The sequence below is a fragment of the Propithecus coquereli genome, unplaced genomic scaffold, assembly GCF_000956105.1.
Source record: "Propithecus coquereli isolate 6110/MARCELLA unplaced genomic scaffold, Pcoq_1.0 Scaffold377, whole genome shotgun sequence".
NCBI classification, from domain to species: Eukaryota; Metazoa; Chordata; class Mammalia; order Primates; family Indriidae; genus Propithecus; species Propithecus coquereli.
Genome location: NW_012149474.1, coordinates 990,975 through 1,007,343, shown reverse-complemented (window position 1 = coordinate 1,007,343; position 16,369 = coordinate 990,975). Strand labels below are relative to the sequence as shown.

Sequence of the window (16,369 nt, the reverse complement as noted above, 5' to 3'; positions counted from 1 at the left end):
AAAAAAAAAAAAAAAAGCCCCCACCCCAAACCAAAACACCTCTGCACTATCCAGCAACTGGACTAACGACCCAAGCGCGTCGCACTGTGCGCGGAGCCCTCTGCGGCCGCGCTACGAGGCGGGGGCTCGTTTTAAGCGTCAGTGCACAGCTGCCACCGGCGGCCACAGACGAGGGTCTCACCTCTTGTGTTCTTAGTCTGAACTAGGCCATCTGTAAGCTTTGATCTTTTTTTTGTAAATTTATAAAGCTTTGGAAGGAAAAGGAATAAATTATTGTTTTCAAACGGCAAAAAAAAAAAAGAAAAGCTCAGGTCGGACCAGCGCGGAGGCTCAGGCCCGCGGTCCCAGCACTCGGGAGGCCCAGGCGGGAGGACGGCTGAGCCCAGGAGCTGGAGGCTGCAGGGAGCCGTGATGACGCCACTGCACTACAGCCCGGGCGACAGAGCAAGAGTTTGTCTCAAAAATAAAATAAAATTGTTTTAACTTAAAAAGACATAGCAAGTACTGGGAAGGATGCGGAGAAACTAGAGCCCAGGCACGCCGTTGGTGGGGATGTGTTTAATGGTACAGTTACTTTAGAGAACAGTTTAACAGATTCCTGAAAAATTTAAACATAAATTTACTCCGTGACCCAGCAAGTCCCCCCTTGGGTTTTTTCCCCAGGCCAAGGGGAACCGGTGTTCCCCCGGCCACCGGGGTTTTGGCCTTTCCGGGCTGGCACCCCCACGGCTGGTCGGGAAGCCCAGATGCCCTCCCCCGCCGAGCATGTAACAGAACACGCACAGCCACGCAGCGGGCCGTTGCTCAGCGACAAGGAACACGGCGCTGATACATGCTGCAACACGGATGGATCCTGACAATAGTGAGTGGCAGCAGCACAGGCAAGAGATCGCATGTTGGGTGACTCTGGTCACGTGAGACGTGCAGAAAAGGCAAATCGTCAGCGACAGGACAGACTCAAGACGGTGAGTAAAGGCAGCGAGGAACCTTCTGAGGGGGACAAAGTTCTAAAACTGAGTCCTGGTGTTTGCGCAACTGTATAATTTACTAAAAATCACCGAACTGTACACTTAAAATGGGGAAATCTTACGGTATGTAAATTACACCTCAGTAAAGATGTAAAACTCTCACACCCCCCTCGTGTGGGGTTTGGGAAGAAAATAAACTGCGCAAGTTTAACGCAAGCACAAGTCACGGTGTCGTCCAACCTGTGAGGGACAACATTAACTACCCCTCCAAGCGCTTGCAGCAGCACAGAAAATTACCAAGGAAGTCACGCCAGACAGGACAGGACGGGAAGACCCACCGTGAGCACTTGTCATTGTCACAAGCGGCCTGGGCACCTGCCTGTCTAGAGCATCCAGAAGAGAATTATGGTGTTTGGAATTCACTGTGCATCAGCTGAACCAAACCAGAGCATCTGTCCTAATCCACACAGCGTATCACGAGAGGACAAACAACACAGTGTAAGAAATGGAATCTCTGTCAACAAGATCACCCCTGACATTTAACCCGCCCAATTCATGAACCGAGGTACAAGACCACAGCTTGCCTCAGCCAAGCGTCCTCCGCTGCAACTACACCACCGAGACACGACCCCAGGCATCTTCCTGTGAAGACCCAGTCAGGGAAGATTTACACACCAGTGCCCCCTTTCCCAGATCCAAAAGCCAGTACGAAGCCACTGCCACCCTCCCTGGTGGCCGCCTGCTTTCAGCTTTTCCTCCCAGCGGCCCCAGGCACATGTCACGGCGTCCCAAAGTGGAGCGAAACAACTCTGGATGCCTTTTTCTCAGGCAACAGCTTGTCCCTGAGACGAGAGAGAAAAGCAGGCTCTGGTTCTGGTTCCCAAGTCTGTGGCGCCCTGGGGACGAGCGGGGCTGCAGAGACAGCCTGGGGACGCAGGTCTCACTGCCCACCACACACTTAGACCTGAGCCTCAGGCCGCGGACGCGGGGTGCTGGCTGCTCCTGTGCCCCCACGAGGGCCCCAACAGGACCGTCCCGGGGTCTGTTTTCTTCTCCTTGCTGTGCTGTCTCCTCCCTCTCTGGGCTCTGCAGACCCGGGCGCGCCCACGCCCCACACAGGCTGGGCCTCCTCGGCCACTGCTTCCCACTCCTGCTCTCACCGTCTCTGTTAAGAGCGCGGCAACTTCAGGAAGCCACCAAGTCGTGAATGCCCAGCCACAGGAGGCGCCGTCAGCAGACACAGCGGATCTTGCAGAGGCAGCGCGGGCTGAGTTTACGACCAGATGCGTTTTCTGACTCAGCCGCCCAGCGTAGCACCTTTTGTAACTGTGAAGAGTTCCAGCTTTGCACAAAGCGAGGGCACCCGGCCCCGCAGCTTGGCAATGGCCGCCACCAGCCCATCGCCTTGCTCCGGCAGGGCCGGGAAGGAGGCCCCTAATGTGCCCACCGCGGCAGCTCCGCGGCCGGGGCCGTCTCTGGACTGGGCGCACGCCGGACCTCTGCCCACCCTGGGGCCAGCGCGTCACCACGGCACAGGTCTCCTCAACCCAAAGTGAAAACCAGACTGAGAAAAGAACCCAATAAACTTTTAAAACATGAATATTCCTTAGAAAAATATTCTGTAAAGGACAGGAGACATTGCTCACTGCACACAGATGGGTCAGAAGCTCAAGGTCTAAAATCCCTCCTGCAAGTCCAAATCCGGAAAACTCTGCACCCGTGACGCTGCCTGACACCAGGACTGACAAAATGTGGCCTCTGCTCTGAGGACACTCACAGCCGTACCTCTCTAAAATAACTGCAGTGGGAAAAACTTCTAGCATCGTGCAGAAAACATAACCCACTCAACAGGTGATGAGGGACAGAAACTAGTCCGGGAGAACGTTCTGTAGGGTCAGAGTGGCCTCCTGCAGCCAAGAACAGGAGGCAAATGGTGACACACTGCAGGACGCTCCTAGGACACTGGGACCGACCATGTCGCAGTAAGACCCTTCTGTAATAAAAATAATAGGACGACTAAATGCCCCGAAGTACTCTAAGGGTGGAAAAGTTATAAAATCTCGAACTAGCATTTGCTGGTCTAGAAAAATTCTCCTTGATTTCCTTAGAACCCAGAGCTGAATAAGAGAAACAGAAACAGCAGTGCTCAGCCACAGAAAACAGTGGTCATCCGGCACCTCTTGTGCTACCCTGGATGGAGCTGGAGCCCATTCTGCTAAGTGAGGTATCACGAGAATGGAAAAACCAGCACCTCATGTGCTCACCATCCGATTGGTACTAACCGATCACACTCGAGTGCACACGCAGTGGTGACACTCACCGGGGGTCGGGCAGGCGGGGGGTGGGGGTGGTATATTCACACCTAATGGGTGCGGTGCGCACTGTCTGGGGGGTGGACAGGCTTGAAGCTCTGACTCGGGCGGGGCAAAGTGGATGTACGCAACCTAAACACTTGTACCCCCATAATACGCTGAAATTAAAAAAGAATTGAAAAAAGAAAAAGAAACAGGAACTCTTTCCCGTCGGCCGGGAAGCGCGGACACCAGGTCAAGGCGGAGGTGCAGTGCCCAAGGGGGAGGCCAGGGGCAGTGGGGGCAGAGGTGCGGCCTCCTGCAGAGCTGGGCGGTGGCTCTGGAGAGTCCCGGGGGCACGAGGGGCAGGGCGGGGGAGCCCTACCTTGCGCTGGCAGAAGGTGGAGCAGTAGTTGACCTTGTGGCAGCCGGTGCACTCGCTCAGGGCCTCCCGGCCGCAGTTGACGCAGGACTGCTGCAAGAAGCACACGGGAGCCGTCAGTGCGAGGGCCGGGGTGCCGCGCCCCCGTCCCCAGGCTGCTGTCAGAGCCGTGCTCCCCTCGCCCCGCGCTCCTTAACGGGAAAACCCGCAGGCAGGCCTTCCTCCAAACGCCAAGGAACTTCCCACCAGCCACGCAGGTACAGAAAACCAAACTCAGGGCGACGCAATTCCCAATACCCGGGACACACGGCCGCGTCGGGGCTCCCTGAGCAGCCGGGAGTGTGACTGCTCCGTTCTGAGCTGGTTTACGTAGTTTACGGACATGACCCATCAGGCACTCTGTGTGCTTTTCCCTCAGTCAAGCCGGGCACGGCACATACTTGTCAATGACTAGTTAAGGGCCGGGCATGGTGGCTCGCGCCTGTATCCCAGCTACTCGGGAGGCTGAGGCGGGAGGATCACTTGAGCTCAGCAGTTCAAGACCAGCCTGAGCAAGAGCGAGACCCATCTCTCCTAAAAATAGAAAAATTAGCCAGGCGTGGTGACGTGAGACTGTAGTCCCAGCTACTTGGGAGGCTGAGGCGGGAGGATCACTTGCGCCCAGGAGTTGGAGGCTGCAGTGAGCTGTGATGATGCCCCTGCACTCCACCCAGGGCAGCGGAGTGAGAATCTGTCTCAAAAAAAAAAAGACTCATTAAGGTGCTTGGCAGTTGTGACAAATACTCTCTGAGACGGAGAAAGTCGCAGGCACCACAGGCCTCAGTGCCGCTGCCACACGCCCAGGAGGCAGCAGGACGGCCCCTCGAGGCGCGTGGCGCCCAGGCAGGAGGCTGCAGCCCCCGACCGCCTAAGGCCCACTGCAGCTCCAGTAGTTGAGCGACCGGCAAGGGAACGAGGACGGAGCAGCCTGCAGGCCTCCAGCGAGCACAGAGAGAAGTGGCCTCCAGACCTCGGTGCCCTTGCTGCAGGGGCCGTCCCCCTGCACGTCACACAGCGGGGACGCCAAGCCAGAACAGCGCCGCTCATATGCGGGAGCCGTCTGGAGAAAGGCCTGTAGGTCACACGTGCTGGCTCATTAGCGTCGGTTTTTAGACTCTACAGACCACGTACGACAGGCCACTAACAAAGCAACTTCTCCAGAAAGAGCCAACCCAGAATAATAAGACCACGAAATCACTTACAAAATGCCCATTAATTCTTTGAATATCAAGGAATACATTAATAATATATTTTAATATTTGTTATTCTTTCTGCAAATAAACTAAAAAGTCTAACTTGAAAACTCAGGGGCAGGTTCAAGGTGTCTGAGAAAACCCATCATTCCCGAGACGGTATCGGACCCTGCCGTCAGTCTCTGAACTCCGCGACCTTACAGGTGAGCTGTTCTCACCAGCCAGCCAGCCCGGGGAACCGCCAAAGTGCCCGTCTGGCCTCACTCCCCCCGAATCTGCTGCCGGCCCTGCCTCCCTCTGGAATCTCTCGGATGCTTCTGGTCAGCGCACACCCAGCGTCCTGGTCTCTGCGCTCCAGGGCCCGCCTGTCCCCGATGACTGTGACCTGCCACGGGGCTGAGCTGCCCCCACGATAAGGTGCTGGGAGGGAAGTGGGCACCATCTGCCTCCAAGAGCATCTTCGTCCCCGAGGACGGCTCTGTTATTAACACGAAGTTGGAGGAAGTACACCGGGTCTGATCAATCTCAGGGTGTTGAACGCAAGCTCTCTCTGTGTGCAGCCTCCCAGGGCGCAGCTGCGGGAGCAGCAAGTGGAGAAGAATCGAACGGCCACAGCCGCAGCCTGAGCTCCAGAGGGACGCGGCGGCGCCTCCCAGCGCTGAGGCCTTGGCCAGGTCCCACCCTGGGCCTCGTCTCCTCGCCGGCTAGCAGTGCACGGGCGTGTGCCCGTGTCCATGTGCAAGTGCCACGCCCACCTTCCTGAGCTGAAGGGAGGCGTGAGTGGGACTGGGACTCTTGGGCCACACAGCGCTGAGAGGCCACCAGGCCCAGAGCACCGGTCAAGGTGGGCCGTGGGCAGCAGCCACAGCTGTGCTCCCTCAGGCTGCTCTGACCACCACCCTTCCCAGGGGCCTGGCAAGTGGTGGTGCCAGGTGATCAACCCCGACAGGTCCAGGCTCTGCCCTCGACACAGCAAACGGAAATGATGCCAGCTGGTCTTAGCTACTGGTGTCATTCCCACTGGCCCACCGGCCTGCCCCTGGTCTGCTGGCTCTGAGGGTCATTTCCACTCCCTCGTCCCCTGCTCTGTTTGCTGGCATGGTCGGCTCCGGTGCTGCCGTCCCCAGAGCACCCCTCGCAGGGCTGTCCCTGGGGTGACCGAAGTGCGCTTCTGCGAGGGCCGTGGCAGCTCAGCCCAAAGACGAGAAGCGCAAATTAGGCTGGATTGTCTTGCTGAGAGGAAGCAATTGAAATACGAAGAAACCCTCAGAAAATCAGGCAGGTTTATCTGAAAGCTGAACCGAATGCGAACACATAAGCAGATCAAAGGATTAGTCTAATAGCATCTTTTTGAGCTGGGGCCAGAGTTTGTTGTTTCCATGAAACCACCACAGTAGAGATCATCGGGGTAGCAGTGGACGAAACCAAATCACAAACCCACTGGAAACCGAAACTCCTGCAGCCTCTCGTCCCGCCAGCCAGCCTGGGTCTGGCTGACGTGGGGCGGCGGACGCGCAGCCGACAGCAGCAACGTCCCTGAGAGAATTCGGAACCCATGCCTGTCCCTTGCCCAACCTGGCCCTGGTGGCCAACTGTCCCCGGCGGTTCGGGCTGCTGTAGGCTCCCTCCAGAGGCAGCATTTCTGGGGGGACGTTGGGGCAGCAGCCTGCATCAGACTATTCAGCCCTCAGCACCCAAGTACCCCGACACTGACACCAGCAAACCGCCACGCTCCTTCGGCCATGGTGGGAGGCTGGCCTGGTTGGGCCAATTTGGCTCACACGAATGCTAGGTTCACACTGAAGAAAAAGGCAAAAGCCCTTATTTTCAGAACCCCTGTGCCTGGATTTCAAGGAGATATCATCTGAGCAAGGAAGCCCCTCTTGGCACACTGCTCCTGGCAGCTGGGGCGGGTGGGGCAGTAGGAGGCCCTGGGCACAGACCCTCTGCTGAGCTTTCTAGGAACCACCCATGTGGTAATTTATCCTAAATTTACACATTCCTCTTCCTTTTGTGCACTTCTAGGCTATGCTATCTTTAACCCTTAAAAAGGAAGTTAGGAAGACCAGAGAAAGGCTGAGAAAGCTAAAAGGAACAGGGCCAGGCTGGAGGAGCAGGGGTCAGACCGGGGCGGCGTGGCCGACCCCAGCAGGGCTGTGGCAGTCAGCCCAAGACCCTGCGGCACTTGGCCGGCCTCCACTGGACGCCGCACCCTTGGCAGCCAAGGGCATGTGCTCTTCTGCCTTGTTTAATCTCCGCAGAGCTAATTACGTACACACGGATGCAGATTTTCCAAGGTTAAAATTGACAAAAACTCCCTTAATAGTTTCAGCTGGGCTAAATTTGATTTTTTTAAAAGTTTCAGATACAATGTCAGAGCAGGTGGCCTCAGGCCCCCTCCCTCTGCTGTAAGAACCTGTGTTCTCAGGGGCTCCTGAGTGAGGCCCCGCAAGCCGCTCCTATTCTTGCATCCCCCGTGTGGAAAGGCCCCAGTTGGCAGGGTTTGCCTGGCAGACCCCGATTTGCCCCATCACGGTCAAGCAAGGGCACTACGTGCAAATGACATTTTAATGGCATAAACCTTCTTCCCGTAACCCAGTGGCACGGGCTCAGGGAATGAAAATTCATTTTAATCCTAGCGGATGTTTCAACATTAGCATTACAGAAAACCTCTCGACATAAAACCGTTCAGTCCCTTCTGCAGGTGAAAAGGAGGCACCTGGCACTGTCCTGCAACACACGCCCTCCACTGTGGCCGCCATCCTCCCACCTCTCTGCCCTCCCGGCTCCCTCCCGCCCCAATCCGCGCTGGCCTTCCAGGGCCTGGTCCTCACCCCACAGGATCCCCGGAGGGAGACGCTCAGAGGATCCGCAATTCTAATTCAGAGTCACCATCACACAGCACAAGAGCCTGGCCACCCTGCCCCTGTCCAGGTGCTATGGCCAACACGTCACTGCAAGGGTCAAAGGGACGTTGGAATGGCCAAATGCACCTGCTACCGAAGGTGGACACCACGTCTGCAGGTGCCCGTGGCTGTTCGTCAGGCCACCCCAAGGGGCAGGGTAGTGATGGGCTCTTCGCCCTGGCCCGAGTCCCTCCTGCACAGCGAACATCTCCCCAGCCAAGCAACCACCCGCCACGTCACCAGGGGCACAGACAGCCCGCCCAGAGCCCCCAGCCCCACCGGGACCCGCCACCACCTTGATACTCCACAGCGGGTTACTTTTTGTTTCTTAATACGGGCCTGGGCCTGACCGCTGGCTGGGGCAAGGCTCACGGTCACGCCGCTGCCTCACAGGTACTTCCCCTTCCCAGGACCCAAGAGCTCCCGCTACAACTAAAATGGGTTCCTTCAGGCTACGATGTCCATAAAAATCCAACCTTTTCTTGATTATATACAAAGAACACCCCTGAGCCAGTAGTAGGCTTTGATCCTTCCTCCTCCATCTCCCTGCAAGGGCCTGGCCTGCTGGACTCTAACAGGTCACCACACTGTGAAAAGGGCTTCCTAAGCTAGGAGCTCAGTTATTTAAGACATCTCAAGAAAACAGAAAAAACAGAAAATTTCTGCACTTCCTTAGATAAAAAGAGCTTAAATAAGTCCCAGACATAAAACAGACACACACAACGTAGCTCATCATGGTGGGCGCCTGTAGTCCCAGCTACTCCAGGGCTTGAGGTGGGAGGATCACTCGAGCCCGGGAGCTCAAGGCTGCAGTGAGCTGTGATCACACCTCTGAATGGCCACTGCGCTCCAGCCTGGGTGACAAAGCAAGACCCTGTCTCTAAGAAAAAAAAAAAAATTAATTTCCCTCCATTCTAGTTAAGTTTAGAATTTGGAATTTGTTTTTTTCTATAAATCATAAAAGTTTGCTTTTATACAACCAAAGACAAAAAAAACAGAAAATGAAACTCAGCGTGTCTGAGCCACAGGGCAGGGTGTTTAGCAGGTCCGCCCTTCCCACGTGCTCAAGTGAGGACAGAGGCCTCTCCCTCGGCTTCGCGGAAGTCGCCCGCTCAGCTGCCCCACACAACGCGTGCCACGCACCGCTCGAGAGAAAGGGCGAGCGTGGCTGGTAACGGCTGCCGGCATTTTCAGAAGCACAGGACGCCAAGCGCAAAGCTTTGAGCAGAGAGAGGTGCAGCCCTTTCTAACCGAAAGGCTTAGCGTTCTTCTGCCAAATGGGATTTTGTGGATAAAGGGATTTCATGCCACATTTCTTTCTTAGAAATACATAAAATTACAAATAAAACATAAAGCCCAGCCTTTCGGGCAGTGGGGGACTCAGCCCACCCAGCAGCAGTAGGCATCCCTTCGGCTGACCTAAGGGACACAGGTGCCAGAGCCCTGCACCACACAGGGCAAGAGGCCGCCTGGTGACAGCTGAGGGCAGTGGAACCAGGATGGCTCCTCCACTGAGGGTCTCTGCCCACAAGGCATGGGCGGCTCCAGCTCCCAAGGGGCTGCAGTCACCTCAGCTGGGCCGACCCGGTGGCCGGAAATTGAGGGGAGAAACCCCGGAAAGGAGAGCCACGGAGCGAGAACACCCCACGTGGCACATGAACTCAAGTCCTCGCCAGGCCCCGACCGCCTGCGCAGTATGAGCGAGACGGGCCCAGAAGCCCGGCGAGAAGCAGCCGCTGAAAGACAGAGGATGCAGCTGCTGTTCACCGCCGGGAAGAGTCTGAGTGGCGACAAGCTGGAGATGCGTGGTCAACACCTCAGGCTGCCCAGAAAGTCAAGAAAATCCACACCTTCCCAGATCCAAGCCTAAGGAGGTGTCAGAAGGAAAAGCCAGACAGACCTGCCCTGGCAAAGTGCAAAAACTGAGTGTCTACAAGATGGTCCACCAGGAATCTAACTGCCTGCTGGAACAAAATCCAGCACTTTTCAGGGGCAGATAACAGAATCCAACAGAATTCAGAGTCCCTACCACATACACATCACAATGTCCAATAAAAAAACCACGAATTAGCGCACATGTAAAGAAAGGATCGTAGGATCCACGGTGAAGAGAAAAAGTAGACAAAAGAAACAGATCCTGAGATGGCCCAAATGCTGGAATTAGCTAAGATGTTAAAGAAGCTACTAGGAAACGTCCCACCAACTAAAAGACGATCATAATGAGTGAACAGCTGAGGAATATAAGCAGAGAAATAGAAACTGTACAGGATAACTATATAGTTCTCAGTTTATTGCCTCTCAACAATGAAGCACCTGCAATATATACTCTGGGATAACAGGATTCCTTCAAGCATTTCTCCTTCAAAGTGAGCACGATGCCAGCGAGGCTTCTCCACAGAGGAACTGCAGGGACAACGCAAAAAGAAGAGCCTCTCCTGCAGTTTGCAGCAAGCGCCGGGATCACGTGGGTGTCAGGACACCCCGCTGAGCTCTGCCCGCTCTGGGCCCAGGACAGGATTGCTCTGCAGCCCTGCAGCCTTCCCAACGCTGAGCCCAGAGCCCCTGCGTGCCCTGACGGCATCTGCCCATGCCGGTGCCCAGACTCCCTCTGCATGCCATGCCACCACCTTCTGCTCACCTGCTTCCCAGGCTACACCCCAGAGCGCTGCCTCTCACTTGCCCAGAAACTCCAGGTCAGCTTGGACTTGACGAAACCAGTAAATTTCTCTGATATCCTGTGGGCTGAACCACACCTCCTCCAAGAAGGTCTGAATCCAAGCCTTGGAGCAGGGGTTCCCTTCCAAATTTGTTCTTCCCTGGGTACTTCCTATCAGAATTAGGTACCATACGGTTTCCTTGTATCGTATAGTCACTCTCTTGTCATGGTTAATAACTCTTCATATTAAACTCCTGTTTAACCTATCGTTCCTATGGCCTGGTTGGACTTAGACTACTGCTATAAGAGCCAAATGGACATGTAAAATCTGAAATTCTAAGTCTAGAAAGCACAATGACGGACATGCACAATTCACTAGAAGAGCTGAGCGGTACAGTGGGGACAGGAAAGGAAAGGACCTGGGCAGCTGAACGCGGAGCGATGTAAATTAACCAACACGAAAGACAGAAAGGAAAAAGCTGGGGGGAAAAAGGTCCAGAGTCTCACAACCCACAAGAAAGTATCAAGCAGCCAGTACACAATGGCAGGGGTAGAGAAGAAAAAAATGCAGCACAGAAAGCATTTGAAGAAATAGGGACTGAAAATCTTCCACACTGGTGGAAACCAACGTGGAGATCCAAGCTCGGCTTTATTAACCGTGACTTTTACCTCCTGTGCGCCGAAGCTTTAGCATCTGGGGCCCTGCTGACCATGGAGGGACAGCCCCTCCCAGCGGCAGCCGATTCCTAGGGATAGTGAACTGCTTGCCTGCGAGCTACACCTTCCAGCTGCAAACCCCACTGCTCCAGAGCTCACCCACCACCTCCAGGCCACCAGCCATCTGCCCAAATCACTCCAGACAGAGGCAGCGGACAAGGAACAGCGCCTATGCCCCAGAGGCCTCGGAAATGATTCAAACCAGCCAATCCTAAGGCTACTTACCCTGCCTCGCCTGTTCCTTCCCACGGAAAGCACAATACGGGCTCCTGCCCACAGCCCTGACCCCCACCTCCCGACTGACCCTGGTGCTTCCCCATGGGAGCCCACATGGTGTGCCGGGCTCCTGTTTCTAGGGATCTACAAGCATAAACTTCCTGTGACAGCCACTGCCATGCCTCCTCTCTTACCACGCCTGAGTAAAAGAAGTCCGGGTACACTTAGAACATCAGCTAACCCCAAAAAGGTTAAATATGAAGAAAACCATACTTACGTACATCATAGCCAGACTGCTAAACCCAAAGAGGAAGAGAAATTCTTGAAAGCAGCCAGAGAGTAAAGACACATGACACACAGAGGCCGAACAACATAAGCCACAGCCGACTTCTTATCAGAAACTACCACGGCCAGAAGACGATGGAATGGCATCTTCAAAGTGCAGAATGAATTCTGGGTTGTCACCCAAAAATGTTCCTCATAAATCAAGATGAAATAGAGACACTTACAGGGCAACGAAGGCTGAGAGAATTCACGGCCAGCAGACCCGTACTACCAGAACGCTAAAGGAGCTCTTTAGGCTGAAGACAAACAAGATTTGAACACTATTAACCACCTCGACTTATGACATTACAGAACATTGAAACTAACGACTGGCTCATGTGTCCAAGGGCTCCAGCCTGAGTCCCTCGGGGTGCGTGTGCAGCCAACACTTTCCAGTGAGTTTTCTAGTTGGTTCCCTGGAAGCTGTTTAGTGGTGACGAGTTCTCAACTCTCTCTCACTACTCGGAGAAGGGGCCCACGTTCTTGACCGACACCTCACTCCTGAAGTCGGTATTAAAGACTTCTGACGGGTTCTGGAGGCCGACGACACTGGGTTCTGTTACGCTCCCCAGCCCTGTTAGCTCAGATTCCACAGAAGGAGGTATCGACCTGTTTCGCAGCTCTCAGGGATGTTCCAGAAGCCCTGAACAGAAGACTCGTGAGTGCAGCTGCCTGACCAGCACTCACCTTTCGAGGGACAGCAGCTGTGGCCACTTCAACTTCCCAACGCCCAAACCCACCCCTGCCCGAGAATCCGGAATCTCACACACATGACTCAACAGGGTGAGCGGCCAACACTCCTGACGAAGTCCCTTTTGGGGAAAAGAGGTGCTTGCCCTTGAGACCCAGAAAAGGGTCTGTTCTGGGAGGACATTAGCACCGTCACAGTGAATGCTCCAGCGGCTTCAAAGCCAAATGTGGACCTTTGGATGAGTTTCTAGCCCAGGGGTCACTGCCTTGCTCTATGCCAGGCACAGACCTGGGCAACAGGGATACGCCTAGAAATAGAACAGACCCAGTTCCAGTCCTCCAGAAGCTCACGGTCTAGAGGCGATAACTCAGCCGGAAACAGAGAATGCGGGGGTGGTGGTAAGAGCTGTGATGTTGACTAGAACAGAGTAGCGGGGGAGGCAGGCATCGAGGGAGGGGCTGCCTCAGGAGGCCGTGCCCGAGCGCAGCCCAGCCTGTGAAGGTGGGAGAGGGGCGTTCCAGCTAGAGGGAAATAGGCTTCCAAGGGGAAGAAGTTTAGGGTACTTAGGGAGCAGCCAGAGGGCAGGTGTGGCTAGGACATCTTAGGGGGAAAAGAAGCTGAGACCGATTCCATCACAAAGAATTTGCATTCTATAGGAACCATGGAAAGCTGTCGAAAGGTTAATTAAAAGAATAAAAGTATCATTAAAATGCTTCTGTATAAAGCCTTGGTATATCTGATACTAGAATACTCCTGCAGAGCGTGGGACAGCTCACGGAAAGTAATGGAAGTGAAGTATCTGTCAAAGTGCTAGAAACGCCCCCCTGTGGCAGTGCCCTGGAGCCGCGAGTGTGTGCCGTGTGGGGCTGCCATGCTGGCTTGTGTGAGGCAGGACCGAAGCGAACACGCGCTCTTACTCTCGGGGGCTGAGAAGCTGAGAAACTCCTGCTTTGCTTGGACACCATTCCCTGCCGAGTGCCGTGCTGGGTAATGGAGATGCTCTATCTCCTCCGCCTCTAGAAAAACGTTGTGAGACGGTACCTCAGCATGCTTCGGAAAGGGGAAAACGAGATTCAGGTAGCCAAGTTAACTGACTTGTGCAAAAATTACTCGGCTACCTGTCTGCAGACCAAAAGTCTGGTCTTTCTGTTACACTTATTTTCTAGATAAAAGTCAAGAAATTGGGGCATGCAATCTTTATGACAAATAATTGTTCTCTGTTTTAATGGAAAAAAGGAAATTATGATCGGAATCTAGAAGATGTTTAGAGAACTGCAGACACAGTGTGCGCCTGTGCACCAGAGCTAGGAGCAGCTCTTTCAAGTCCAAGGAGATGATATTAACATTAGTTGCCAACTTTCTACAGTAAGTTGCCATTTTACGTTGCAGTCTCTCCCCAAAGGATGTGCTTGTTGAAAATATATGTAAGTTTTTAAACATCGTAAGTTTGTTATTGACAGGCTTTATCATATCGGTCATTAAGAAAAATTGGGACGTTTCAGATCATTTGTCTAACTTCTGAAGTCTCCCTGCAAGTGTTCACTATTCCATTGTCTGCTCAGCACAGTTCTTGTTCGCAGTACTCGAATGTTTGTAAAATTAACAAGACAGTGGGCTGGAAGGCGCACGCCTCTGAGCCAGCATGCAGAACAGACAGCGCCGCCCTGTCCTGCTGTTAAAGAGAATCTCCTATGACGGGACTCGCGAAGGTTGGGCGAGCAGACTGTACTCAGGATGTCACAGCAGGTGCAGGCACCACTGCAATGGGGCTTTGCTGCAGGGGAGAGGGGCGGGACTCAACTCTGAAAACAGCATGGGCACATGGGAATTTATAGCCAAGGAGCAAGCATGGGGGGTCAGCGGATGGAAAATTACTAACAATGAACCAGGGTTAAGGGAGAACTCGCCTAAGTGACCTAACAGAATTCTTGCTGAAGACATGATCAAGAGATGGCAGAGGATGAGGAACCTGATCAGATAGCAAGGATGGGGATGCTTGCTAAAACTGAATTTTACAACTAAGTGCACAGACAGGCCTGGGCCTGACTGAACTTTGACCAAGCAAAGAATCTTTGCCATCATCAAAAGATTCACACTAAAATATTCGGTTGAGAAACAGGATAGATGAAGAAAGTAACCAGTTTAGACCGGGCGCGGTGGCTCACGCCTGTAATCCTAGCACTCTGGGAGGCCCACGAGGGAGGATCACCTGAGCTCAGGAGTTGGAGACAAGCCTGAGCAAGAGTGAGACCCCGTCTCTACAAAAAATAGAAAAGTTAGCTGGGTGCGGTGAAAGGAGCCTGTAGTCCCAGCTACTCAGGAGGCTGAGGCAGGAGGATGGCTTGAGGTTAGGAGTTTGAGACCAGCCTGAGTCAGAGTGAGACCCCATCTCTACCAAAAATAGAAAAATTAGCCAGGTGAGGTGGTGTGCACGTGTAGTCCCAGCTACTCAGGAGGCTGAGGCAGGAGGATCGCTTGAGCCCAGGAGTCTGGGGTTGCTGTGAGCTGTGATGATGCCCCTGCACTCCAGTCTGGGCAACAGAGCGATACTCTGTCTCAAAAAAAAAAAGAAAGTAACTAGTTTATACGTATCTGTTGAGAGAAAAAAAATGTACTAATTCAAAATTAGTTAAGTGAGTAGAAAACATGAAATCCATATAACGAAACAAAATCCTACAGTCCATCTTCTTAAGGGATACAAATGGCAGAACGAAAGACTTATGAGTAGGACTAGAAAGTAGGAAAGATGTGAACCAACACTCAAACAAGAAAGAAGGACGTACAAAGAAAAAGACTAGAAAACACAGACTCATGACTAACATCTCCGTGGTGTGACATCTTCTTGTGTTACACCTGAGGCGAGCCCTGCGGTGCGTGTTTGCGAACGCGGATGTCGAGTGGACATAACTTATTAGCAGCTGTCTCTAGGTATCAAAAAGACCCCACCTCTTTCTTTAAGCCTCATGTCTCTTGTTCTTTGTTCTAACTTCCAATTCTCAACAAAGGTAACCTTTACGCACAAGATGTCCAGTTGAATTTTTTTTTTGAGACGGTCTCGCTCTGTTGCCTTGGGTAGAGTGCAATGGCGTCAGCCTAGCTCACAGCAACCTCAAACTCCTGGGCTCAAGCGATCCTCCCGCCTCAGCCTCCTGAGTAGCTGGGACTACACGTGTGCACCACCTCACCTGGCTAAGTTTTCTATTTTTAGTAGAGATGGGGTCTCACTCTGACTTAGGCTGGTCTCAAACTCCTAACCTCAAGTGATCCTCCTGCCTCAGCCTCCCAGAGTGCTGGGATTATAGGCGTGAGCCCCCGCACCCTGTCCAGTTGAATTAAACTAATTTTATCAGCCTTAAAAAAAAAAAACTAATGACTGAATAAAACACTTTCTTTTCAAGTGCATATGCAATGCTCACTGAACCGCATCTACTGGTCATGAAATAAATCATAATAAATTTAAAGGAACTGATATCTGATAGAGTATATTTTCTAACCATATTGGAATTGAATTAGAAGTCAGTTATGGTAAAACATCTAGAAAATCATCAAACACACTTCTAAATAATCCAGGTCAAAGCACAAAAGCAGACCTATATTTAAACTGTCAACTGATTTTCAACAAATCTCCCAAAGCCACTCAGTGGGGAAAGGAAAGTCTTCTTACAAATGCTGCTGGAACAACTAGAAGAAAATGATCCCTGAATCTCAAAAAAGTTACGTTGAACAAAGTAAGCAAGACACAAAAGGGCACGTATGGTACAACGCCATTTGCATGAAGTTCTACAACAGCTGAACCTCGGATGACAAAAGTCAGAACGGTGGTTGTCTACAGGGTGGGCACCGATGGGAGATAACATGAGGAACTTTCTGGAGGGATGTAAATGTTCTCGACTGTGACTGGGTGTAGACACTCATCAAAACTCACCGAGCTCGATGTCTAAGATCTAGGCATTTCACTGCATATATATTTTACCCCAACTTAAAAA

General features: G+C 53.0%; 1 protein-coding gene across 1 annotated transcript in view; it reads right to left on the bottom strand.

Annotated features, from left to right (window-relative positions):
* DEAF1 (DEAF1 transcription factor) overlaps positions 1-16,369 on the bottom strand; it is a 39,089-nt gene that overhangs the window by 2,833 nt on the left and 19,887 nt on the right. Inside the window, exon 11 of the mRNA XM_012652045.1 lies at positions 3,645-3,734. Within this exon, the coding sequence (XP_012507499.1) occupies positions 3,645-3,734 (90 nt within the window). The remainder of the gene's footprint in view (positions 1-3,644; positions 3,735-16,369) is intronic.